Here is a 27,039-nt window from a genome sequence, read left to right on the forward strand (position 1 = left end):
AACGTTGGGTTTTTAGTATAGAGATAGTTTTTATCCCAGTTTTTCACTTTATACACTGTTTTACAGTGAACATTCTTACATATCCTTCTTTGTATATTAAAGAAACAATTTACCAGTTCTTAGAAGTATATTTTCTTTCTTTCTTTCCTTTTTTAATTATTGTTGTTGTTACAGTTTTTGGCTGGGGCCTGGTTTGAACCCACCACCTCCAGTATATGGGGCTGGTGCCCTACTCTTTGAGCCACAGGCACCACCCCAGAAGTATATTTTCTATGGCAAATGGCATGAACAGTTTTGAGACTTTTGATATAGATTAATAAATTGTTCTCTAGAAAAATCATACCCAGAAGAACTCCATAATTACCTCCCACTCTGAAATTATATGGATATGCATTTCATCATATCATGGGTTTACTTGCACATCTGGGGGGTGAGCTGTGCTCATTTAAAGAGGCTGAACATGGTAGACCCAGGAAGGCATCTGCCTAGTTACCAAGGAGTTTCACAAAGAAAATATGTCTCAATCTCCATGTCAAAAGAACTGCTTTTAATTATTTACACAACAGTCTTTCTTTAGCAGTTTTGGCTGTGGAGAAACATCAACATTCCTTACAAAGAGAACTCCCTAGCTTCGCTCACAGGGAACTTATTCTTAATTCTACATTCTACTTTGACTGCAAGATGAAACAATACACCCTTTGGCAATATGACTGAGGGAAAAATTTCTCTCCAACTTTCTCAAGTTTACCCTTACAAGCAGGTATTCTGGCTCTAGCTAAATATCTAATCTAGGGCTTACATATATATATAGTTATTCTTTTTTCTTTTTTTGAGTCAGGGTCCCACTCTGTTACCCAGGCTGGAGTACAGTGATGCGATCATAGCTCACTGGAGACTTAAACTCAAGAGATCCTGCCACCTTGGCCTCCCAAAGTTCTGGGATTACAGATATGAGTCTGTACTCAGCCTTTTATTTATTTAGTTAGTTTTTTTTTTTTTTTTTTTGAGATAGAGTTTCACTTTGTCACCCTTGGTAGAGTGCTGTGGTGTCATAGCTCAGAGCAATCTCAAATTCTTGGGCTCAAGTGATTCAATTGCCTCAGCCTCCCAAGTAGCTGGGACTACAGGTGCCCGGCACATATTTTTAGAGATGGGGTCTCACTCTGGCTCAGACTGGTCTTGAACCTGTGAGCTCAGGCAATCCACCTGCCTCATCTTCCCAGAGTGCCAGGATTACAGGCATGAGCCACTGCACTCAGCCTTCAGCCTTACATTTACAATGACCATGACCTTATGTTAAATGGCAATGGAATAGAAACCCAAAACAAATATTCTCACTAAGTTTCTACTTGATATAGAATAAGTATCATTATGGAAATACCAAAGGGAAAATGTGATAGAGGCAGGGAGTCTATTTATGGTACCTATCTAATGATGTCCACTAGAACATGAAAGGTTTGAGGGGTTTCAGGGTTGGTTGCATGTCATAACCATGAAATAAATGTTAAAAGTGATATGTTCATACTCGCACCAGCTGTCCTGGCTCTTCCTTAAGTACATACCTCAGGTCCAGGATAAGTATGAGCCTATCAGAGTCCCTAGCACCCTACGTGGGCAAGAATGTGTACGGCACAGTCCACTTTGAAACATCTACCCTGTTGCTGACCTTTCTTCTAAATGGGGGAAGTGTAGCTCAGGGAAAATATCTATATAAGCTGCTCCATTAGCCTATTTTAGGGGAAGCAGTTTTTCTCTTACTTCATTGATTCATGAGAAATAAATCTCTAAGTACATGAGAACTCTTTTACTTTTTTTTAATAACATTGTTCCTGAATACCAAAGTAATACATGTGCATTGTAGAAGTAGAAAAAAGGTTAGAACAGGGGCGGTGCCTGTGGCTCAAGGAGTAGGGCACTGGCCCCATATACCAGAGGTGGTGGGTTCAAACCTGGCCCTGGACAAAAAAAATTGCAAAAAAAAAAGAAAAAGGAAAAAAGGATAAAACAAAAATCATCCATAATCTTAGAACCCAGAGATAACCAGTAATTTTTTTTTTTTTTTTGAGACAGTGTCTTGCTCTGTTGCCCTGGGTAGAGTGCTGTGGCATCATAGCTCACAGCAACCTCAAACTCCTGGTCTCAAGTGATCCTCTTGCCTCATCCTCCTGAGTAGCTGGACTATAGGCACCTGCCACAACACCCAGCTGGTTTTTCTATTTTTAGTAGAGACAAGTCTCACTCTTGCTCAAGCTGGTCTTGAACTCCTGAGCTCAGGCAATCCACCTGCCTCAGCCTCCCACAGAGCTAGGATTACAGGCATGAACCACTGTACCTGCCTAGAGATAACCAATATTAACAGTTTAGTAAACTTTTTGACTTTCTTATCTGTAGATTTATAGACACACAATCATCTCTTTTGGATTCCCAAGAGCATACAGTAGTACTATTTTGTGACCTCCTTTTCTTCAATTAATAAAACATCAATATTTTCCTACATCATTAAATATTCTTTTAGGATATTTAAAAAACAATTTCTTTTTTGAGGCAGAGTCTTGCTTTGTTGCCCCCAGAGCACAGTGACATCATTGTAGCTCACTGTAATCTCAAACTCCTGGGCTCAAGCAACTCCTGCCTCAGCTTCCCCAGTAGCTGGGACTACAGGCATGCAGTATGATGCCAGGCTAATTTTTCTATTTTTATTTTTTATTTTTTTGGAGAAGGAGTCTTATTTTGTTATCCTTGAAAAGAGTGCATGGCATCACAGCTTACAGCAACCTCAAAGTCTTAGGCTCAAGTGATCCTCTTGCCTCAGCCTCCCAAGTAGCTGGGTCTTATAGGTGCCTGCCATATATAATTCCCGGCTATTTTTAGAGACTAGGTCTAGCTCTGGCTCAGGCTGGTCTCAAACTCATGAGCTCAGGCAATCTACCTGCCTCGGCCACCTAGAGTGCTAGGATTACAGGTGTGAGCCACTGTGCCTGGCCTTAATTTTTCTATTTTTAACAGAGATAGGATCTTACTCTTGCTCAGGCTGGTCTCAACCTCCTGAACTCAAGCAATCCTCCCACCTTGGCCTCCAAGAGTGCTGGGATTACAGGCATGAGCCACCACACCTGGTTGCAACATTATTTTTAGAGTTGCATAGTACTCTAACTTATGGATGCAGCATTATTTATTTAACTTAACCCTTTGGTTGCATATGTAAGTTGTTTCTGCTTTTGGACCATTAAAAATAATATTGTGAGAAGATTTCCTAGCAGATAAATCCTTTTGTATAGCTCTGATTATTTCCTTTTGGCTAATTCCTTGATGTTAGTTATATGTTAGGGGATTTTTTTGTTTGTTTTATTTTGTCTTTTTTTTTTTTTTGCGGTTTTTGGCCGGGCCCTCTGAGGCCGGTGCCCTACTCCTTGAGTCACAGGCGCCACCCATTATGTTAGGAGTTTTGATAAATACTGCATTTTACTGCATAAAATAAGCTCCTGTATAAAACATGCACCCATGTTTTTGGTCCTTTCAGGAAAATGCCCCTTGAGAAAGTGGCTATCTCTTGGCCAGGAGAGACAAGTCTGGAGAGGGTTAACACTCCCTTGGTAAACATGGGGTTTGCCCCACCCTCCTGTAACTGTCCTCTCTGTGAAGGTTGCCTCTTCCCTCTCTCCTGTGCATGGTTGGTGGTGGGGGGAGCTTCTGAGGCTGCTTGGCCCACAGACAGCTAGCTGGGTCCCTGGGGCCTGCATGGCGCCTAATCTAGGTCTTGGACCTTGGGCCCTGCTCTGCATGGGTTTGGCCCACCTTGCCAGTCCCACGCCCCCCAACACCCTCTCCTGATTGTGGCAGTTGGTAGAGGCCACACCTGATCCTGATCCAGTCCTTCTGGACTGGACTCCGTGCACCCAGTGGGCGCAGGTGGGAGGACACAATGGTCCCCAGTGACCTGCTGGGCTTCCCTGCTCCCCAGGCATGCTACTCATGCATACACAGTGCATATTCTTATTTTTCTCTCAAAAATTTGAGCAAAAAAGTGTACACTATACATGGCAAAATATAGTAGTACAGTGGTTCTCAACCTTCCTAATGCCACAACCCTTTAATACAGTTCCTCATGTTGTGGTGACTCTCAACCATAAAATAATTTTTGTTGCTACTTCATAACTGTAATTTTGCTACTGTTATGAATCATACTGTAAGTATCTGATATGCAGGATGTATGTAGGCGACCCGTTTGACCCCCAAAGGGGTCGCAATCCACAGGTTGAGAACCACTGTAGTAGTACAATCTTGCCCTCCAGAAATGTTGACCATTTTACCTGCCTGTATATGAGAGTACCTGTTCCCTGCCTCCTCATCTACATTGAACTGCATTTATTAATTAAAAAAAAATAAGTTTGGGGGGCAAGACAAATTATAAGAGGGACTTCACCTAACAAATGCAATCAGTGTAGCCTGGTTTCTTTACCCTCAATGAATCCCCAACAATTAAAAAAAAAAAAACTTCCCCAATTTGATTTCTATCAAATGGTATCTCATTTTAATTTGTACTGCCTTTCTTTCCTTCCTTCCTTCCTTCAACAGTTTTAGACTGACTGAGAGGAAGTTACAAAGGTGTCACATATACCCACTGTCCTCACACATCCATCCCTACTATCAATATCCCTCTCTGGAGTGGTACATTTGTTACAACCAATGAACCTACATTGACACCTTATCATCACTCAAAGTCCATGATTTACATTATGGTGTTGTATATTCTGCGGTTTCAGACAAATGTATAATGACATGTATCCTGTGGCATTTTTGTGCCAACCTATGAGGTGAGCCATGGTCCAGATACAGACAGTCCATGGTGTGAGGTGGGCTGTCCTCACCCACAAGAAAGAAGATATTCCTGTGAAAGAGCCCAGGGTCCTCTATGTAGAGCACCATACGGAGCATTTTCACTACTCTAAAAATCCACCTCTTTTCATCCCACCCTCCTCCCAACCTCTGGCAACTACAGATCTTTTTACTGTCTCCGTAGTTTTGCCTTTTCCAGTGTGTCATATAGTTGGAAGTGTACAGTACAGCCTTTTATGATCAGCTTCTTTCTCTTAGTGCATTTAAGGTTCCTCCATATCTTTTCATGGCTTGATAGCTTTTAGCACTTTTTTTTTTTTTTTTTTTGTAGAGACAGGGTCTCACTTTATGGCCCTCAGTAGAGTGCCGTGGCCTCACACAGCTCACAGCAACCTCCAACTCCTGGGCTTAAGCGATTCTCTTGCCTCAGCCTCCCAAGTAGCTGCTTTTAGCACTTTTAGTGCTGAATATTCCATTATTTGGATATACACTATTTATTCATTCATTCGCTCACTTACTCAAGAACATCTCAGTTGCTGCCAAGTGTTGGCAAGTGTGAACAAAGCTGCCGTAAACATCCACGTACAGGTTTTTGTGTGGCTAAACTGCTTTGTAAATATTCTTGTTCTTCTGCAGTACGCAGTCTTTGGTGATTTGTATTTCTTCTTTTGCGAAATCACGTCCTTACATTTCTTGACCTGTGGTCTGGGCAACTTGATGAGCCTGGTTTTGTGCAGAATACTGGATGAATGAGTCCTGCAACTGCTCCACAAGAATGGGAGGATGCTTTTCCCACAACTTTGGCTCTTTCACAGGAATAGAAGACTGTGGAAGGACCCTCGCTTTTCCACAGGAAATGTCTTCTGACTAATGGGTGAGGACAAGCCATCTCACACCAGTCGTCTGACCCTGGGCCAGGGCTCACTTCACAGCCTGGCACAAAAATGCCACCATTTTGGAATAAAGGTTTTTAGTTTCTCAGGTGACTGCATACTCATTTGTTTGTTTATTTGTTTTTGAGACAAAGTCTCACTACGTCACCCTCGGTAGAGTGCTGTAGCATCATAGCTCACAGTAACCTCAAAGCCTTGGGCTTAGGTGATTCTCTTGCCTCAGACTTCCGGGACTATAGGTGCCTGCCACAATGCCCAGTTTTGTTGTTGTTATAGTTGTCATTGTTATTTGGCAGGCCCAGGCCAGGTTCGAACCCACCAGCCCTGGTGTATGTGGCCTGTGCCCTAGCCGCTGAGCTACAGGCGCTGAGCCTATTGTATACTTATTTTAGTTTTACAGAATAAATGATTGATAGATACTCCAAAATGTTAACCATCACAGATTCAGAAAAGGGAGGCCTTATTTGAAAATGCCATTCAGTTACATGCACGTTTCCCAGATATCCAAGAATGTAAGATCCCTATTTTGACTGGGAGGACTTTGATGAGGAACATACTGGTTTATGGAACTAGAAACACTACGTTATTACAAGCCATTCACTTTTTTTTTTTTTTTTGAGACAGAGCCTCAAGGTATTGCCCTGGGTAGAGTGCTGTGGTGTCACAGCTGATAGCAACCTCAAACTCCTGAGCTTAAGAGATTCTCTTGCCTTAGCCTCCCAAGTAGCTGGGACTACAGGCACCCGCCACAATGCCCAGCTATTTTTTGGTTGTAGTTGTCATTGTTGTTTGGCAGGCCCAGGCTGAATTCGAACCCGCCAGTATATGTGGCTGGCGCCTTAGCTACTTGAGCTACAGGCGCCACCAGCCATTCACATCTTGATCAAGGACTCAGTGTAGGCCAGGCAAATTTTCAGGCTAGGAAGAGGGTGAGGAACACTATAAAAAGCTTTTTGACCATGTAACAGGAAACACACACCTATGTGCACACATGTATATTCTGTTTGCATGTACATGTGCACTCAATTATTTTTAAAAGAACCTAAAGGGAATGCCATGAGCAAAAGACACTTATTTATTTTAAATTTCTCCCTGTAATTTCAGACTTAAAGGCAAATTAATATACTAATACTCATAAGAAGCTTTAAGTTGCAGCTGACTGCTCTGATGAACCTATAATGGGCACTAAAAGACAGCCTCTCTAAAGTCTGCAGGCAAAATGGGAAACTGCCTCTTAAACCCACTGGAGAGACTTTCTGTGCTTTACTTATATCCATGAAGGACTATAAGCTAAGAGTAAGAAACCTGCAGGTCTTTAAACTTATTATTACAGTCTATGTGCTCCATTGCACTTGAAAACTGCTTATTACTTCTTATATTTCTAGTGAAAATTTATTTTTAAATGCCTGTTTTTGTTTTTGTTTTTTTTAATTTTTGCTTTCAATTCAGCTGGCTTTCACTCTTCTTAGTTTGAAGGGTTTTTTTTGTTTGTTTTTTTCTGTTCTTCCTTTAGCGATTCTCTTGCCCTCCTCAAACTGTGGCCTGAAGGCCACATGAAGTGGTGTGAATTGTATTTGTTCCCATTTTGTTTTTTACTTCAAAATAAGATATGTGCAATGTGCATAGGAATTTGTTCATATATATATATTTTAAACTATAGTCCGGCCCTCCAACGGTCCGAGGGACAGTGAATTGGCCCCGTTTAAAAAGTTTGAGGACACCTGCTCTTGCCCTTTGCCTCCCAAGTAGCTGGGACTACAGGCACCCACCACAATGCCCGGCTTTTTCTTTTCTTTTTGTAGAGATGGGGTTTCACTCTGGCTCACTCCTGCTCATATTGGTCTTGAACCTCTGAGCTCAGAAAATCCACCCACCTTGGCCTCCTACAGCACTAGGACTACAGGCCTGAGCCACCGCGCCCGGCCAAAATGCCTGTTTTTTAACTCATAGATTTCTGATACTTAGAAAGAGAAAGACTTAAAATTGAACAATAAAGCTTACATTTTGTTATTATAAATAATAAATCTTATTTTATTTAAATCAGAGACAATTTTAACTTGCTGGGGGTTTTTTGTTTGTTTTTTGTAGAGACAGAGTTTCACTTTATTGCCCATGGTAGTATGCTGTGGCGTCACACAGCTCATAGCAACCTCCAAGTCCTGGGCTTAGGTGATTCCCTTGCCTCAGCCTCCTGAGTAGCTGCGACTACAGGCGCCCGCCACAACACCCGGGTATTTTTTTTTTTTTTTGTAGAGACAGAGTCTCACTTTATGGCCCTTGGTAGAGTGCCGTGGCCTCACACAGCTCACAGCAACCTCTAACTCCTGGGCTTAAGCGATTCTCTTGCCTCAGCCTCCCGAGTAGCTGGGACTACAGGCGCCCGCCACAATGCCCAGCTATTTTTTGCTTTGCAGTTTGGCTGGGGCCGGGTTTGAACCCGCCACCCTCGGTATATGGGGCCGGCGCCTTACAGACTGAGCCACAGACACCGCCCCCCCGGGTATTTTTTTGTTGCAGTTTGGCCGCAGCCGGGTTTGAACCTGCCCCCTTGGTATATGGGGCCGGCGCCCTGCCCACTGAGCCACAGGCGGCACCCAACTTGCTGTTTTCATAAGACTTCTTTACAATGTTTTGATACTGTATCTGATAATTTGATTATTGATTTAAAGCTTGGTATTGTAAAGGACCATGAACTAGCGACTCTTTTAAATTGTGCAGTTGAGATACCACTTGATGGCAGACCTGAAATTAACTTTCTAATTGATCAGACTTCATTTTATCAACTCATTCATAACAGCTCACGGAGGTTCCACTGTTATATGGGACAAAATATATATAGATGAGGAATATTTGACTTACTGTTCTGTGGGACATAAATTAGTAGAAGAAATATGGGTGGCGCCTGTGGCTCAAAGGGGTAGGGCACCGGCCCCATATGCAAAAGGTTGCAGGTTCAAGCCCAGCCCTGGCCAAAAACTGCAAAAAAAAAAAAAAAAAAAAAAAGAAATAGACTTTTCAGAGAAGAACAAGACATGAATAAGAATGTCTAAGAATAAGAAGAAAGGTCTAACGAGTATATTGACTTATACTACAAATAAGCTAAATAGTGGAGTAGTGAGGATTGTATGCAAGCAAAAAAGAAGGATCTAGTAGGTGACTAAAGAGTCTTGGAAGTCAGGTTTTCCAGCCTATGGATGTAGAGAGAGGACTTGACAACCCTTGCTTGTAAGCATACTCAGGTACTCTTACTTTTTTACTACACTGCAGCTCGAGGTAATTTTCTGCTTCTCTCTTCTTTATTCATTCATTTAGCAAAGCCAGGTATTTTCCAGGAGCTGAGACTACAGCAGTGAACAAAACAGACAAATCCTGCCCAGCTTCTTTAACCTATGGCTTGTGTTTTCTCTTTCCATGTTCACACCACCCTCCCAGTCTTTTCCCCTCTGTAACCTGATGTTCTTTCATGGTCATGACAAGCAACTCTCAAAGACCAGTGATCTCCCAATCACTAAATCTAGTACCCCTTTCTCAGTTCTCATCTTCCATGAACTCTGTAGCATACGACTTCCACCTTTTTAAAAAACTTTTGGTGCCTTTGGTTCTGTGGTATGACACCAGTGTGATGTGCCTTTGATTACTGCTTCTTCCCCAACTCATTCTCTAGCCTCCTAATACTGGAGGTCCTTCAAGTTCTACATTCTCCTTATTTCCATTTTCTCTCTCTCAAATCTTTTCCTTCAATGATTTCTCATGGCTAGAATCATTGTCTCTATTTAGAAGCCTCTGGCTTCTATATTCCCAGATCCAACCATCTTCTAAACCATAAACCCACACTTCAAACTATGCACTGGAGACTTCCATCTGGGTGTCTGGTTATGATGGCAACCATTATCTATTTTTTTTTTTTTTTGTAGAGACAGAGTCTCACTGTACCGCCCTCGGTAGAGTGCCGTGGCATCACACGACTCACAGCAACCTCTAACTCTTGGGCTTACGCGATTCTCTTGCCTCAGCCTCCCGAGTAGCTGGGACTACAGGCGCCCGCCACAACGCCCGGCTATATTTTTGTTATTGTTGCGGTTTGGCCGGGGCTGGGTTTGAACCCGCCACCCTCGGCATATGGGGCCGGCCCCCTACTCACTGAGCCACAGATGCCGCCCGGCAACCATTATCTATTTAAAACTGAAGGCAGCATTTGTATCATTCAGGGTTCTCAATTTCAAATAACAGAAACCTACTCTGGCTAACTCAAGCAGAAAATGAATTCATGGGGGGGGAGGGTTATTGGGTAGCTCACTTGGTCAGCAAGAAGACCAGAGGACCAGGAACAGAAAATGGGCAGAAACCCAGGCAGTCTGGGGCACAGAGAGCACAGGAGGATTTTGCTCTGGAACTTGCTGCCCTTCCCCATCCCCATACAGGATCGCTGCTGCTCTTCAATTTCTCTTTAAGCATGATCCCTGGCTGCTAGTTTTTATGTCACTAACCTCTCCAGCCCCCCAAAACAACTAAATTGGAGCATCCAATTGGCCTAAGTCACATGCCTGGGCTCCAGCTACCAAAGATCATCTCTGATTTTTTCGACTTCCCACAAAAGGCAGTTAATCATCTTATTTCCTTTTCTCCAGTCTTATCAGTTCTTTAGCTTCTCATTTTCATTTAACGCTGCATTCATTCTCTCCATCGCTAGAAGCGGATCCTGGATAACCTATTTTATGCCTTTCTCTTCCACAGCTTCTGAAGCCATCAGTCACTCGGTTTCTGCAAGGGTTTTGTTTGCCACTCATTCATTGTCTTCCTTCACACCACTTTTTTTCTTGGACCTTTCTGCAGCTTCTGCTCCACTACAACTGTCTCCTAATTGAATTCCAACTCTCAGTGCCTCTTCCAACTTATCTACCCAGAGGTTAATCTTCCTAAAGCATCACTTGGATCATGTCATTTTGCTGCTAAAACTGCACAGTTGATTGATGTCTCTGGTGTTCAAGGATCTCTACTATGGAACTTCAATGAGACTAAAAGGCAAACTGGTGCAGTGAAAAGAGCTTCACTATCACAGATAGACTGGTATGAGTTCAAAATATGATCTTCCCACTTTCTACCTGTATATTCTGGAAGCTTATTTTCTAGTCTGAAAAATGGGGATAACAAAACCTACCTGTCAGGGCATTTGTAAGAGCTTTGAAAGTGGAAAGGGTGCCATATGTTTCATTTAGGTTGCAACACAACTTACAGATGTTTATGACAGATAATATTCAATTTCAGACCTGTCTGGTTCAAAACCTTAAGTAAGGTTTTCATCAGTGTGGTTTTAACCCAGGCATGTTATGATCAGCATGCTACATGTTTTGGGGGCTGAGTGGTAATCTAACCACCATTTATAACATTGTTCCTAGTTTCCAACAGCTGACTTACAAATGACCTTTTGGAAATATTTTATTTGCAAGAAGAGAACTTCCTGTGTTATTAATTTTGAGAATTAAATTTCCTTGATTGGCTTCTTTCCATTCTAATATTGCTATTTGAAAGTATTTCCCTATACAATTTCAATTTTTTAAGAGGCTGCTATGAATTTTTCATGGAGAGAAGTATAAACTTATGTTGGACACATGAAAATTATTAGCTGTTATCTGTAAGGCTTGCCCAACATCCAGTAAATGTGATGAAGTTCTAAGCACCTGATAAGAAACTTTAAAGTTAGTTTCATAACCTCAACAAGTTTAAATTTCTCATTTCATGGCATAAATTCTGGATTGGCACTGGGAAAACTTAGCTCTGCAGCTGGTGCTTTTCTCCCTGCTGGTCAAGGGTAGCACCATCAGAACTGCCAAAATTAACCTCAGTTGGCATTTATTGACTTATTCATATTTCCATGCTGCAAGTCCCCCAACTGAGGCATGGCTGGTGATCCCCACAGGATAGATTTCAGTCTAGTCAGCTCTTGCCAAGAATTTACAGTACTGTTAATTGCTTGATTCTTCTCTGAAGTCAGTAAGTCTGGAAAGTCTTAGGTGAAGGATAACAATCATGCCAAGCTTGGTAAAACAGTTATTTAATAAGTATGATATTTTAAACCAGTCTCTACAGATACAAGGTATGGGTGAATATTTGAATTAACATGCACTGCAATATGTTTTTTATTTTTGTATCTTTAACGGTCTTTAAAAAATCAACACATGCTTATATGATTAAAATAATATAAAAGTGAACTTCTCTATATCATTCCTCTATCTTTTTCTTCCCCCACTTAATTTCATTTCCCAGAGGCAGCTATATTTTGCTTTTTGCGGGTGTTTCTTCCATACTCTTTTTCTCCCCTTTTTACAATAATTTCAATGTTCTCCCTAGGCATTCTTTATGATTAGAAGTTAGAACAACATTGCTATTTAACCTCTTAGAGATTTTGAACTCTTTTCTTATATACTGCTTATGTTAAACATATTATAAAACCAAAGAATCCCCCTCCCCGGTATTAATTTCTAATTTTGAAGGTCAAAGAAAAACCTTTAAGTCTTCTTCTCTATCATATTTATGCTTACATGAACTATAGATTTATATAATCTACATAAATCTATGACTATAGAGTTTCATTTTAAAACTAACATTCAAATAATGAAATGAAAGGAGGTAAAAACCCAGCATATCTTTTTTTTAAAATCCAACTTAATTTCTCCTGACACTTCTTTTGAAATATCTGAGGGAGAGAAAAGCAAGCTGACAAAAGGAGTTTATAGTAACCTTCCAAGGTCATCTACATGGTGAGTAAAACAAAGAAATCGGTATAGGAATCTTAATTTCTTCAAATGTTAGGTCATGGCTTTGACAACAGGTGTGTGTTTTCGCAAGTATTCTGGAATTCATCCTACAGTATCATTTTGACATAGAAGAGAAGGGAAGTATGCACAGAGTCAATATTCTGTGTATAAAGATAATGTTCTAAATTTTTATTATTTCATATAGCTATATTTAACCTTTTGCAATAATTAGGCTCCTGAAAGATGGTGCATATTTTACATTTGCCTGAATTAAATTGTACTTAAAACACTCATAGTAAAGGGCAAAGGGTGCTTTGTAGTGACAATAATCTAAAGATAAATCCTTTGTTAAGGTGATGAATCCAAATAACCATTCAGTAATTGGTAACTGTATAGTACACTTGGATTTTTGTTTGTTTGTTTGATAATGTTTGGCTACATTTCCATTTTGAGAGATTTATGTTAAATTCTATTTTATTACTTTACCATTAGCTTGTAAGTTCTAATTTATATATATAAATATATATATTATATATAATATATAAATTTTATTACCGGTTTTCATTCAAATCCACTGGGGAATTATAATTATAATTTTATATATATATATAAATTTTTTTTTTTTTGAGACGGAGTCTCAAGTTGTTGCCCTGAGTAGAGTGCTGTGCCCTCATAGCTCACAGCAACCTCCAACTCTTGGGCTTAAGCGATTCTCTTGCCTCAGCCTCCCAAGTAGTTGGGACTACAGGCGCCTGCCACAATGCCCAGCTATTTTTTGTTGTAGTTGTCATTGCTGTTTAAACAACCTGCCAGCCTCAGTGTATGTGGCTGATGCTGTAACCACTGTGCTATGGGCACCGAGTCCTAATTGATAAATATTAAATAGAAAAATTAATTCTGGCTGCTTTGAAACAATAGGGCATTGTTTGTTGAAATAATGTATTTAAATTCACTAGTTTTCAGAGTTCTTTGATGTTCATTATTCAGAAAGTACTTATTGACTAGTTATTCTGTTAATATGCACTAGTATATGATGGTGAGGAAAGACAGACATGGTGTAAGCCTATGTATAATAAGAACACCAGCTAATACTGAGTGCTTACAACATAACAGGCCCTGTTCTAAGCACTTACATATATTATCTCATTGCATCTTCTCAATAACTCCATGAAGTAGGAATGTTATCATCCCCATTTTTTTTGGCCGGGGCCGGGTTTGAACCCACCACCTCTGGTATATGGGGCTGGTGCCCTACTCCTTTGAGCCACAGGCGCCGCCCTATCATCCCCATTTTATAGATGAAAAACCTGATGCACAAATAGAATATGTAATTTGTCCTGTGCTACATAGCTAATAGGTGGTGGGGTTGGGATTTGCATTTGGGCAGTATGATTCCAGAGTCTGCACTCTTAACTATAGGAATGTACTTCCTCCTTTATATATTCTAGAAGGTCTCCTTCTAGATAGTAGATAGTCTTATAAGTGAGACGCTTATTGACTAACCATTCAAGTAAGTGAAAAATAATAACTCTAATGAATGCCATGAAAGGGAGTATGGCAAAAAACCATTTGGCTGTTACCAAAACTTTTCTTTCTTTTCTGATACACAGTCTAAATTTCTTAGCCTCCCTTGCAGTTAAGTGTGGTCATGTGATTAAGTTCTGGTTTACAGCATGCGGACAAAAGTGAGTTACAAACTTGAAGGATAGACCCTAAAATATACATATGCCAAAATACCAATGCAAGTTCTTACTCTCATTAATTACCTAAGGCAGAGAGTGTTCTATGCAGACATAGAAGAGCAGCTATCACAATTGTGAGAACTTCTCAAAGATTAAGTAGTTAGGTTTACTCTCTCCCGCTCTACTCCATTGTGGTGAGTGTGATTAGTCCCGTTTGTCACCATGTCCTCTCATAAGACTTTCAGAATCAAGCGGTTTTTGGCCAAGAAACAAAAACAAAATCGTCCCATTCCCCAGTGGATTCGAATGAAAACCGGTAATAAAATCAGGTAGAACTCGAAGAGTAGACACTGGAGAAGAACCAAGCTGGGTCTATAAGGAATCGCACATGAGATGGCACGTACTTATGGTGTATCACGGTCACTATCATCTTACCATATCAAGCTGAAAATGTCATCAGTTGGACAGCTGCCACACTTCATTGGGAAAATGAGTTTTCTCTTATGTGCTGTTCACTAATAAGCTGGTGCAGTAATTAATATGTGAGACCTTGAAAAAAAAAAGTAGTTAGGCTTAATAGAAACTTATATATATGAAAATGCCCATAGCAAAGCAAACTTTGGGTACATCATTTAATTTTGAAGAAGGAAACTTTAGACCCCATTTACTCTGTAACTATGTATTATGGCTAGTCTCTACACAGTATTGTATTCAGAATTAATACAGGTATGATATCCAAAAGAGGAGTGAAAAGTAATTTAGATTTTTAGGGATTTTTAAAGAGGCACCAAAGTGGAGAAGTATATTGCAATAATGTTTAACAATCCTTTCAACTGGGAATAGTGTTGGGGTAGGAAGGAGGAGGATGAAAGCCTATATAGACTTACATGTTTGGTTACAAGTCCAGCCATCCATTTGTAAATGAATAAAGTTGAGTCATATGGAGTTGGGCCTACAACTCAGATTGACTTCACTTGAAACAAACCTTGTTCTAGTTCCAGAGAAGGCAATCCTACCACCTGCCATACATGGATCACTTTCCACCCCGGTGGAAAGAACACCAGGCAGTAAGGAAGCCTGGGTTCCAACTTGGTTCTACCAGGCTCCATGTCCTTAGGCAGGTCACGTCCTTTTTAAGGTCAGTGTCCTTTCTCTTAAGAAGGTGTTGGGCAAGGTGAACTCTTGGGTCCTGTCCAGCACTAAAATCCCTTGCTTCTGCTCTGTCCTAGGCTCTGCGGCTGTGGCAGTGGTAGCCTCAAGTTAGTCAAGAACCCTCGCCCCAATCTGTCCCTCACCCTACTGAAGCAGAGGGAGAACATTACCCACTTGGTTGCCCTTTAGTGCCCTTGTAGGACATACTGAGTGACTATCTCCTGTCAGGGTGGCTTCAGAGTTGGGTTCTGTGGGACCGAGGAAAAATGTGAGGGGAGAGGATCCTTCGATGCACCTGAAGATCCTAAGCTGGAGGCCACCCTTCATCTCAACCCACTCGAACCCGCTGCAGGACAGAGGTCCCCGGCTCTCAGCAGGCACACCGCGCAAGCCCAGCCACCAGCTCAACGCGAAGGGGACGCACTCTGAGGCCGAGGCAAGGTGAGAGGGAGGGGTCGGCAAGACCCTGCCTCCGGGTCGTCACGTGGGAGGCGGGGTCGGAAGCGTGACGGCGTGCGCGGGGCGGGGCTACCGCTGCGCGCGGGCGCGGGGGCGGGGCGCGGCGCGGCGCGGCGCTCGCAACTGCTCGCTGGGAGGGAGGCCGGGCAGGCGGCGGAGCGGCGCGGCTCTCAATCTGACGGGGAAGTGGCCCGCGCGGCCGTGGCTGACTACCCCGGGGCGGACGGACGGTCGACGGAGGCGGGGACCGGGACCTGAGCCGGGCAACCTAGAGAGCGAGCGGGTCAGGCTCAGCGTCGGCCACTCGGTCTGTCCGCTGAATGAAGTGCCCGCCCAGCTGAGCCCCGAGCCCGGCGCTTTCCCCGCAAGATGGACGGTTTCGCCGGCAGCCTCGGTGAGTACGGCTGGGGAGTCCTGCCTCTCCTGCGCAGGGTGGGCGCCTTGCTCCATCCACGCGCAGCCCAGGCCCTGCTTTCCGCCCTGCCTCTTGGGGTGGCAGGAGTTCCACTGCACATGTTCTCTTCCAGGCTGCCGCCCCTCCGCGGACTCCGGTGGACTGAGACCCCTCCCCCACGCCCAGCCCTCCTCGGAGCCAGACCCTCTTTTCCTCCCAGAGCCCCCTTCAGTGCCCGGGGCCCTCCTTCCCTCAAAGTGAGAACTCCTCCCCCTCTCAGAGAGGCCCCCAATAGCTGCTACACCCGTCCCCGTGCGCTCATGGCTCCCCCCATAGACTCTCCGGGGTTGGGACGCCCCTTCTTCAAATCCAGGCCCCTCTTCAGAGTACAACATTCCTCCCCCTTTTCCACATATACCGAGCTCTTTTAGGGGGTGGAGACAGCCTTCACCCACGCAGAGGCACTCTTTTAGGGGAGGGACCTCCATTCCTTCTTTAGGAAGGGGGCACGTCCCCCTCCACTTTAAATTTGGGAACCTCTTTTTAAATATCCCTCAGAGTAACTGACAAGTTCGCTTCACTCTCTCCACTCCTTCGAACATTTTGCAGTGGTGGAGAGACCCAGAACCCCTGAAGCATCATTTACTTAATACAAGAAAGGAAGAGGTGCATCTGGGTTGGGGGACCCTCCTTAAGAGTGAAAGCAGAAATGTTTTCTGTCTCTGCATGCATGCTGGGGAGAAGTTATTCTGCTTTATGAATCCATAGGAAAGGGAGCCTCTGACAGGGAAAGAAAGGACTCTCCATTTTTGGAATATGTTGTCTTTGTGGAATGGAGAAAGGGAAGAGGTTATTAAGTAGGCTGAAGTATCTTTTCAGCATTCCCTTTCTCCAGAAAAGAGGTAGTACATTTTTTAACTGGCTAGTGGAATCAGAACTTCAGGCTGGTATTCAGTGCCTTATAACTTGAGTCTGGAATTACTACTATTCTTTGAGGCCACTGGAATCTGGTTACAGTAAAGATTGAGCTCAACTGTTACGATGGTGAGGGAAACCGTTTCTGCTTTGGCTGATACTGCAGTTATGTGATACCTGCTGCTGGATTTGTATTTTGAGTATTTTATGTGTAGGTAGCTTATATTCAGATGCCTTTATTTTTCATTTCTTAGTAATAAATCTTTAGTTTGTTAATGTTCGTGGATAAGAGAATGATCTGGCCACAGGCCAATACTTTAATCTATCCAGAGAATGTTGAGATTAGATAGATTTTTAAAATCTGAAATACAAAAGTAAGTTGAAGAGCAGTGGTCTTATTATAGGTATTAAATAGTAAAATTCATCATTTGGCTTTGACTTTTTCTTAGGAAGAAAAATCATCGTTATTAAAGTACTGTTGAGAGTGGAAATCCTAAAATAGGAGGCAAATGAGTATTACTCGTTCCTCCCTAAAGGCACCTGTTGTCTATTATCTAACTTTTAATGTTTCATAATTCCATACTTGGTAAGTTTGTCTCATTCTTGGGTTCTTTTAGAGAGGCATCAACTTTTCATTGGTTCTTTTTTAGCCTCATGTCAGGATTTATTTGCTAGTTCATATCGAAACTAGTGTATAAAGATGTTCAATTTGTCCACTAAAGGGTTGACCATATATTAGTGTAAAAATCCATTGTCTTTTGGGAGATGGCAGGCCGTGAGGTCTCTGTACTGTTGTGTCCTTAGCCTGCAGGAATGGTGAGAACACTTTTACTTTTCTTGGTTGGTTTTGAGGACTTCTGGAAATCTGGTCAGAGCTTCATGTTCTGTGTTTCGAGGGAGTCTTTCTCATCAGTTGGAGCACTTCTTAAGTTTATTTTGAAACATTGGATATACTTTGTTAAATCATTTTATCTCTTAATTATGTCATCATGAGGCAACTGATGAGAAAGTGATAGGTAAAGATGAATTTCAGTTGGGGCTCCCACTTTTTATAAAGTGTTATTGCTGGGCGGCGCCTGTGGCTCAGTTGGTAGGGCGCCAGCCCCATATACCGAGGGTGACGGGTTCAAGCCCAGCCGCGGCCAAACTGCAACCAAAAAATAAAAAATAGCCGGGTGTTGTGGTGGGCACCTGTAGTCCCAGCTACTTGGGAGGCTGAGGCAAGAGAATCGCTTAAGCCCAGGAGTTGGAGGTTGCTGTGAGCTGTGTGAGGCCATGGCACTCTACCAAGGGCCATAAAGTGAGACTCTGTCTCTACAAAAAAAAAAAAATAAAGTGTTATTGCTGATCCTAATGTTGGATTTTTAAAATACATTTGATGCTATACTTTGGGTAAGGGTAATATGTGATGAGACTTTTCCTTTTTTTTTTTTTTTATGGTGCTAATCAGAGCAGGGGAGATATGCCTGTCTCAGAAGAGCCTATGTTAGGCAGAGAGGGAAGGAAATGGTTCCTGGCAGTATTTCTGGAATAGCTCCTGATGAAGGTACTTCTCAGCAGGAGCCCTATGCTTTTTCTCTTTCTGTCCCTCTTAGTAAGAGTACAACTAGGCCCCATCTTAATTGAAACCTTAAAGGGTTGAGGTTGGTGGAGGAGTAGTGTTGGTATATTTTCCTGGTAGCGTTTAAACAGAGCTTTCCTCAGCTCTTGCCAAATTGCTTGTTTCTGTTCTCTGCAGTTAGTTAGCCTAGCCTAGAGCTTAGAGTTACATTGATCTTTATTTTGTCATCAGGAGAGCCATGAATATAAAGGCAAAAACTTTTTTTTAACCAAACAAGAATTTAAAGCATGTGAAGTTCTTCTGGGGTCATAAGTATTGAAAGCATTTATTTTTTTCCCAAGGAAGTGTATGTGTGTATCTTCTTTTACTTAATAGATGAGATTTTGAAAATTTATGAGAAAACTACATTTTTGTAAGAAGAAAAATCAAATGTTTTATAAACAGTGATTCTAGAGAATCTGAATATTTAAGAAATCCTATGATGAATCATTTTGTAAAGTGAAAAACGTAAAAAATTTCAATCTGTACTCTTGATAATTGAGCATTTAATAAAAACACTATCATGTGAATTTTATGATATGGCAATTGACACTACATAGGGTTGTTGAAATCATTAAGAGGAATGCTAGGTGATGGGCCATTTTATAAATGCCACATTAAAATTGTATAATACTTGTTGTATTACCTTTATTATACTTAAAAACAACTGAAGGATGGTTTTGATCTCTGCAGCTGATGAATTTCAGGCAATTTGTCAGCTGGTACTTGTACTCTGGAATTTCCTTAGGTTATACCTTTTAGTTAATGAATTATGGTAACTTAAAAAGGCAACACTTTGGAAAAAATTCTTTTCCAAAGCTTAGGTGATAAAAGTACCTAAATTATCTCAGTGTCCTATCTGTAAATCACTACATATATATGTATTCATACATATACACTTAAAAAAGGTATTATACAGTATATATTTTAAATCTCATGTCTGTGTGCATATATGGGAAACTATTAATATCACTTTTCTTACAGATTTCATAAGGCAGGAATTGGGTGCATTTCATGCTTCCATCCTTTTGCAGTCTTTTTTTCATAATAAAGGTTTTTACCTTGGAATAAGCCTGTAGGTTAGTCAGCATTTGCACTTTAAAGAAAGTGTATACTTAAACATGTCAGCTTTAAGTTTTTCTGCCTCAAAAGTTAAAAAACAAAACTCAAAACCTTTTCCCCTCAAAAAGTTGTAGTGAATGAAATCATAGGGCTGGTATCTGTATATCTATATATCTCTAAGAAACACAAATTTCTGGGTATAGGATATACATATTAACAAGTGGTAACATAGCCAGGCGTTGTGGTGGGTGCCTGTAGTCCGGAGGCTGAGGCAAGAGAATCGCTTAAGTCCAAGAGTTTGAAGTTGCTGGGAGCTGTGACGGCATGGCACTCTACCGAGGGTGACGTAGTGAGACTCTGTCTCAAAAATAATCAAAAAACCCAAATAGTAACAGTATGCGTTAATTTATGGACTATTTTAAGAAAGACTTTTAACATCACATTATTAAAACTATGATTTCTCATCACATATGTTGTCTTGCTTTCTTTTTCTTCTTCTTTTTTCTTTTTTGAGATAGAGCGTCAAGCTGTCACCCTGCATAGAGTGTCGTGGAGTCACAGCTCACAGCAACCTCCAACTCTTGGGCTTACGTGATTCTCTTGCCTCAGCTTCCCGAGTAGCTGGGACTACAGGCGCCCACCACAATGCCTGGCAATGTTTTTGTTGTAGTTGTCATTGTTGTTTGGCGGAACCAGGCTGGATTTGAACCCATCAGCTCCGGTGTATGTGGCTGGCGCCTTAGCCACTTAAGCTACAGGCGTGGGGCCTGTCTTGCTTTCTTAAAGAAACAATGCAGTATGTGATTTTTAAATATTAACCTATTCTAATGCATTCTTTATACATTTACGTGAAAGTGTTTCTATGCAATAGCATTATTAGGGAGATTTTTGTTAAACAACTTTTAATTTCTTGTTGATTGCCTCTCAAAAGGGTGAAGATAGACTTAAGTTACATAATATGACGTAAATAGTAACTTTTCCCCCTTTTTTGGGTAGTTCTAACTACTGTAAAATAGTAACTTTTCTTTCTTTCTTTTTTTTTTGAGACAGAGTCTCACTCTCTTGCCCCAGACTAGTGTGTCATGGTGTCACAGCTCGCTGCAACCTCAAACTCTTGGGCTCAAGCAGCAATCCTTTTGCCTCAGCCTCTTGAGTAGCTGGGACTATAGGCAGGTGCCACCATCCTGGCTAAGTTTTCTATTTTTAATAGAGACATCTCACTCTTGCTCAGGTTGGTCAAACAATCCGTCCACCTTGGCCTCCCAGAGTGCTAGGATTACAGGTGTGAGCCATCGTGCCCAGCCTTGTAAATAGTAACTTTTCACTTGTTAATAGAACATCTGTAACGTGAGTTAGCCAGATTATTTCTCAGTGTGTATGTGGATTAACGCTGGATGTGGACCAGTACTGTCTTGGTTCTTCTTAGGGAAGAACAAGAAAAAGGGCACACTTGTTCTTTGGATACTTACTGCCTGCCTAGTTTTGAATAGATACTGTATCTAGAGATGTTTTTTTTTTTTGGCCAGGGCTGGGTTTGAACCCGCCACCTCCGGCATATGGGACTGGCGCCCCACCCCTTGAGCCACAGGCGCCACCCTACAGATGTTTTAAACATAAGTACCAGAAATGGGATAGGGGAATAGTGTACTGTGTTATGTGTCAAACAACTGCTGACAAAGAACATTTGGAGATTGCTAGATTTATCTTTATAGAGCCTGGCTTTTAAAGCAATGAAATAATCTATTTAGCAGTCCAAATTGTAGAGGATAGTATTAATAATATTGCTACCCTGTTTCCCCGAAAATAAGACAGTGTCTTATTTTAAGGCGTGCTCCCAAAGATGCGCTAGGTCTTATTTTCAGGGGACGTCTTATCTTTCCTGTAAGTAGGTCTTATTTTCGGGAAAACAGGGTAGTTCTTTTTCTCTTGTTTAAATTTTAATAACGTGGAAAAACTATTTTATGTGGAAGTCCATTTGTATAACATGTATGTAAAACTTCAGTATTAATAAGAAACTTGAGAAAATTATATTGGTTTAAAAATAGAAGTTTAAAACTTTTTACAAGTTTAGGGAAATAGTCTACTTCATCACCTGTTACCTCAGTGCAAAAGATTTCCAAATCTAGTATAGTCCTTTCCAGCAGTGATGGCCTCCACACAAGAAAATGTCTCTTGCAGGGTGGCACCTGTGGCTCAGTGAGTAGGGCGCTGGCCCCATATGCCTAGGGTGGCGGGTTCAAACCCAGCCCCGGCCAAACTGCAACAAAAAAATAGCCGGGCGTTGTGGCGGGCGCCTGTAGTCCCAGCTGCTCGGGAGGCTGAGGCAAGAGAATCGCGTACCAAGAGATAGAGGTTGCTGTGATCCGTGTGACGCCACGGCACTGCACCCGAGGGCGGTACAGTGAGACTCTGTCTCTACAAAAAAAAAAAAAAGAAAGAAAATGCCTCTTGCAAAGGATCTCCTTCATCCCTCTCCAGAAGAAGAAAAGAGGCAACACAAGAAGTGGTGTCTGGTGCAGAGCTCCACTTCCTACATCATGGATGTGATATGCCCGGGATGCTGTAATATCACCACAGTGTCTAGCCATGCACAAATAATAGTTTTGTATTAGTTGCTCTACTGTCCTCTGCCAGCCAAAGGGGAAAAGCAAGGAACAGAAGGATGTTCCTTCAGAAGGAAGCAGCACTGAAAGTAACCTGCTTGAATGAATGGGAAACTATCCCAATGAATACATTTTGGATAAAAAAAAAATCTATATTTCTATGTCTGCATATGATCTCATTTTCTAGCTAGCTATCTTACACTATTACAATGCCTTAATTTTATATATTGCTTTATAGTTTACAGAGAGCTTTTATCAGCTAATTTGCATATTAACCTTGGGGGGTAAATTGTTAGTCTTTTATAGATGAGATGGATTTAGAGAGTGTGCTATTTGAATCCAGAGTTTTTCTTGGAGGAGGACTAATTTGTGAGAATCGTTTTTCTTTTTGGAGGTAGGACTAATTTATGGGGATATTGTTTTTAAATAATGAAAACAATACAAAAAGAAGAATAAGAAAATAAATCTTTTCTCTAGCCCATCAGTACACAACTCAAGTTAACACAATGACATACTTCTAGTCGTTTCCAGTGCCTAGTTTTTTAATAGTATATAATAATTTTGCATTCTGTTTTTTTTCACTGGATTGTAACCCTTTTTTTTTTTTTCTTTTCCTTTTTCTTTCATTTGAACTCAGATTTTGCTGATGGGAGTCCAATGTTCTTTTCCTACCCCATCACTGATTCTTCATAAGGCTCTATCAAACCTAATGTACCCGAATCTGAACTTCTCTTTTAAATCAGCTTCTTTTCCTTATTTCCTACTGACTATATCATCCAGCCTTGAAATCTCATGTTTGATTCTTTGCCATTTTAGCCTACCATGTTAAAATCTCTTGTAAGACTTTTGACAGTGCTTGTCACCTCTTCTCATCCCTTTTCTACCATGTTAGTTCAGATACTTACTCCGTGTCTGGATTATGCACAGCCTCAAGAATCTCTACCTGTCTAGTTGATTTTGTACAAGACCTCAGATTAATCTTTCTAAAGCTGTGCTTTGATCGTGCCATTTACCTTCTCAGATTACTTCATTGCATTAAAGACTAAGTTCAATCATTTAGCCTCTTGTCAAGCCTTCTTTTATCTCTTTTCTGCTGTCCTAAAATGTTCTGGTCAAAATGACCTCTTTTACATTTCCCAAACTTGGTTGACATTGTTCGTCTTTTTATCCTCGTGACTATTCTTAGAACTTTTCAAGTTCCAATTCAGTATTGTTTCTTTTTTTTTTTAATTTTATTGAGATAGACTCTTGCTATATTTGCCTAGGCTATTCTCTAACTGTGGGCTCAAGCAGTGCTCAAGCCTCAGCCTTACTGTCTTTTCTGAAAACCCTTCCTATTTATTTCCTTTCATTCCCAGTCCAAGGTATTCTTAGGGTACTTATCACAGATGTCTTTTTTTTTTTTTTTTTCAAGACAGAGTCTCAAGCTGTCTCCCTGAGTAGAGTGCTGTAGTGTCACAGCTCACAGCAATCTCAAATTCTTGGGCTTAAGCGATTCTCTTGCCTCAGCCTCCTAAGTAGCTGGGACTACAGGTGTCCACCGCATCACCCAGCCATTTTTTGGTTGTAGTTGTCATTGTTGTTTGGCAGGCCCAGGCTGGATTCAAACCTGCCGGCTTTGGTGTATGTGGATGGTGCCCTAGCTGCTGAGCTATAGGCGCCAAGCCTATCACAGATGTCTTACATTGTATGATGGAAGTAATTATTTAAAATCTTAAAATTAAGGGCAGCGCCTGTGGCTCAAAGGGGTAGGGTGTCAGCCCCATATACCGGAGGTGGCGGGTTCAAACCCAGCCCCTGCCAAAAACTGCAAAAAAAAAAAATCTTAAAATTATTATGTCTTGGGCGGCACCTGTGGCTCAAAGGAATAGGGCACCGGCCCCATATGCTGGAGGTGGTGGGTTCAAACCCAGCCCCGGCCAAAAAAAAAAAAACTGCAAAAAAAAAAAATTATTATGTCTTATTTTCCTAAGTCAAATTATACACCGTGTTGAAAGGTGACGCTCTTATGTGTCTTTGAAATCTCACTGTGAAGATTTCATGAAATCTTTCATTTTCATGAAATCTCTCCACTGTGAGATTTCATATCTGATAAAATTTGGAGGAAAAAACCTTTGGGGATTAGTATATAGTTGACAACTTAACTTTAACTTTCATACAACATTTTATAAAAAGGTGACATTTGAAGACTCAAAATAAATAATATACAACCTCAAAATAAAGATTTTAAAAGTTATTATAACTGGCTCTGCGTCTGTGGCTCAAGTGGCTAAGGTGCCAGCCACATACACCTGAGCTGGCGGGTTCAAATCCAACCCAGGCCCGCCAAACAACGACGGCTGCAACCAAAAAATAGCTGGGCGTTGTGGCAGGTGCCTGTAGTCCCAGCTACTTGGGAGGCAGAGGCAGGGGAATCACTTGAGTCCAGAAGCTGGAGGTTGCTGTGAGCTGTGATGCCACCGCACTGTACCCAGGGCCTGGACAGCTTGAGGCTCTGTCTCAAAAAAAAGTTGTTATAACTCACTATGTTCTTATTTTCTCATTTCACTTGAAATTAATGAAACATACTTTGTTGGTAATCTGATAAAGAACTCTGCTAGGTTTTGGGGTAGTGTTTTGAAGTACAAGTCTTGTGCATGACCTATGAAAGGATTTTAAAGTCAGATTTTAATGTAGATCTAGAGCAACGTTAGGGCTGAACAGGATGGCTCATACGTATAATCCTAGCACGCTGGGAGGCCTAACTGGGAGTATCTCGTGAGCTTAGGAGTTTGAGACCAGCCTGAACAAAAGCAAGACCTCGTCTCAACTACAGATAGAAAAATGAGCTGGGCATTGTGGCGGACACCTGTAGTCTCACTTGGGCTGAGGCAGGAGGATCACTTGAACCTAGGAGTTTGAGGTTGCTGTGAGCTAGGCCTATGCCAAGGCACTTTAGCCTGGGGCAATAGAGTGAGACTGTCTCAAAAAAAAAAAAAAAAAAAGAGTAACATGGGCAGCGCCTGTAGCTCAAGGAGTAGGACGCCAGTCCCATATGCTGGAAGTGCCGGGTTCAAACTCAGCCCCAGCCAAAAACCACAAAAAAAAAGAGTAACATTGAAAAAACAAGGAGGAGAAAAATAAGGAAGAAAGAATATAAAATATCAGCGCTTTGCATGACAGTGCTTTTTGAAACTGTAAATTTCAGTTATACGTTTGCCTTAGATTGCAGTGTAAAATTTCTTTTTGTTGGTCATAGTCAAATGAAAGATACAATTTTAGTGGCTAATCCTATCTTTGAGAGACCAGGTGATATACAGTAGAACCTCTGTAAGTCCAGAGTAACAAACTGGTCAACATACAGAGGTGGGTGTTGTGGTAGGCACCTGTAGTCCCAGCTACTCGGGAGGCTGAGGAAAGAGAATCGCCTTAGCCCAAGAGTTTGAGGTTGCTGTGAGCTGTGACGCTACATCACTCTACTGAGGGCAACAAAGTAAGACTCTGTCTCTAAAAAAAAAAGAAAAAGGGTAGATGAGAAACCAGAAGTAATTATGAATTGTGTGTTATATTTTTGTGAAGTTTTTAGAAGCTGAGTATGATCAGAATAAGTTTAATATCAATAGCAGCAAAATGATATGTGTAGTTCTAATATCAGTGCAGTTCAGGCAGACTCAATATGTAAAAATGTGATTTTATAAAATTGATTGCCTAGCTTATGTTTACTTTACAAAAGGATTATTTGTTTAAAAGTGTATTTACCAGGCGGCGCCTGTGGCTCAGTGAGTAGGGTGCCGGCCCCATATGCCGAGGGTGGCGGGTTCAAACCCAGCACCGGCCAAACTGCAACAAAAAAAAAATAGCCCGGCGTTGTGGCAGGCGCCTGTAGTCCCAGCTGCTCGGGAGGCTGAGGCAAGAGAATCGCGTAAGCCCAAGAGTTAGAGGTTGCTGTGAGCTGTGTGACGCCACGGCACTCTACCAAGGGCGGTACAGTGAGACTCTGTCTCTACCAAAAAAAAAAAAAAGTGTATTTACCATATTCTTTTAGCTTTCTTGTTGGAGTTGTCTGTTTCTTGACATGCTCTCCACTTCCTTATTAAGCTACTTAAAGTATGTCCAGTCTTTAAGTCATGTCTCAAGTACATTTTTTGTTTTTTTCCTCAAAGCTACCTCCGATTATTCTAATCTTGATTTTCAAACCATTGCATTATAGTGTTCCTAAATTGGAGAAGACTGAGCATTTATGTCTAATGGATCTGGGTATGAAAAAAAAATTGATGTCTATTTAACTTTAAAATTCATCTGATTATTTTGCTAGCCGTTATAATAAATTCATATGATTATTTTGCTAGCCATTATAATAAAAGATTGGTTCAGATGGGACTCAGCAATAGATGCTAAATGTAGGGGGCTATTTTGATAAGGAGCAGGATGTCTGCATAGTCTTAAATTTCACCCCACATATTGCTTATTAGTTGCAAGGAGGAAAAACAGTAACTGTATACAGTGGTGAAGTCAGACAAAACTTTGAATCCATGGTCAAAATACCTATCACCAGTGGTCATTGTATGTCTCTGGATGAACTGCCTTTAGAGGGATACATCATTTAATTGTTTTCCGGCAATGAATGGATAGCCTGAATCTAATCATGAGGAAACTTTCAACTCTAAATGGGGAGCATCCTATTTTTTAAAAAGTGAAGGAGCTATATA

At 41.3% G+C, this 27,039-nt stretch overlaps 1 protein-coding gene and 2 pseudogenes across 6 annotated transcripts in view; all 3 read left to right on the top strand.

Moving 5' to 3' along the window:
* Positions 1-27,039, top strand: part of EML4 (EMAP like 4) — a 259,337-nt gene that overhangs the window by 70,114 nt on the left and 162,184 nt on the right. For 3 of the 6 annotated variants that reach the window (XM_053587443.1, XM_053587447.1, XM_053587444.1), the window contains one exon: positions 15,396-16,171. The exons of 1 other annotated variant lie outside the window; for it this stretch is intronic. In XM_053587443.1, the coding sequence (XP_053443418.1) occupies positions 16,147-16,171 (25 nt within the window). In that variant the 5' untranslated portion in view covers positions 15,396-16,146. The remainder of the gene's footprint in view (positions 1-15,395; positions 16,172-27,039) is intronic. 2 more of the 6 variants (XM_053587446.1, XM_053587445.1) reach the window with 2 other exon arrangements.
* On the top strand, positions 14,280-14,714 carry LOC128583305 (60S ribosomal protein L39-like; annotated as a pseudogene).
* Positions 22,190-22,644, top strand: LOC128583303 (40S ribosomal protein S27-like; annotated as a pseudogene).

This window comes from Nycticebus coucang, chromosome 4 (genome assembly GCF_027406575.1).
Source record: "Nycticebus coucang isolate mNycCou1 chromosome 4, mNycCou1.pri, whole genome shotgun sequence".
Classification (NCBI taxonomy): domain Eukaryota; kingdom Metazoa; phylum Chordata; class Mammalia; order Primates; family Lorisidae; genus Nycticebus; species Nycticebus coucang.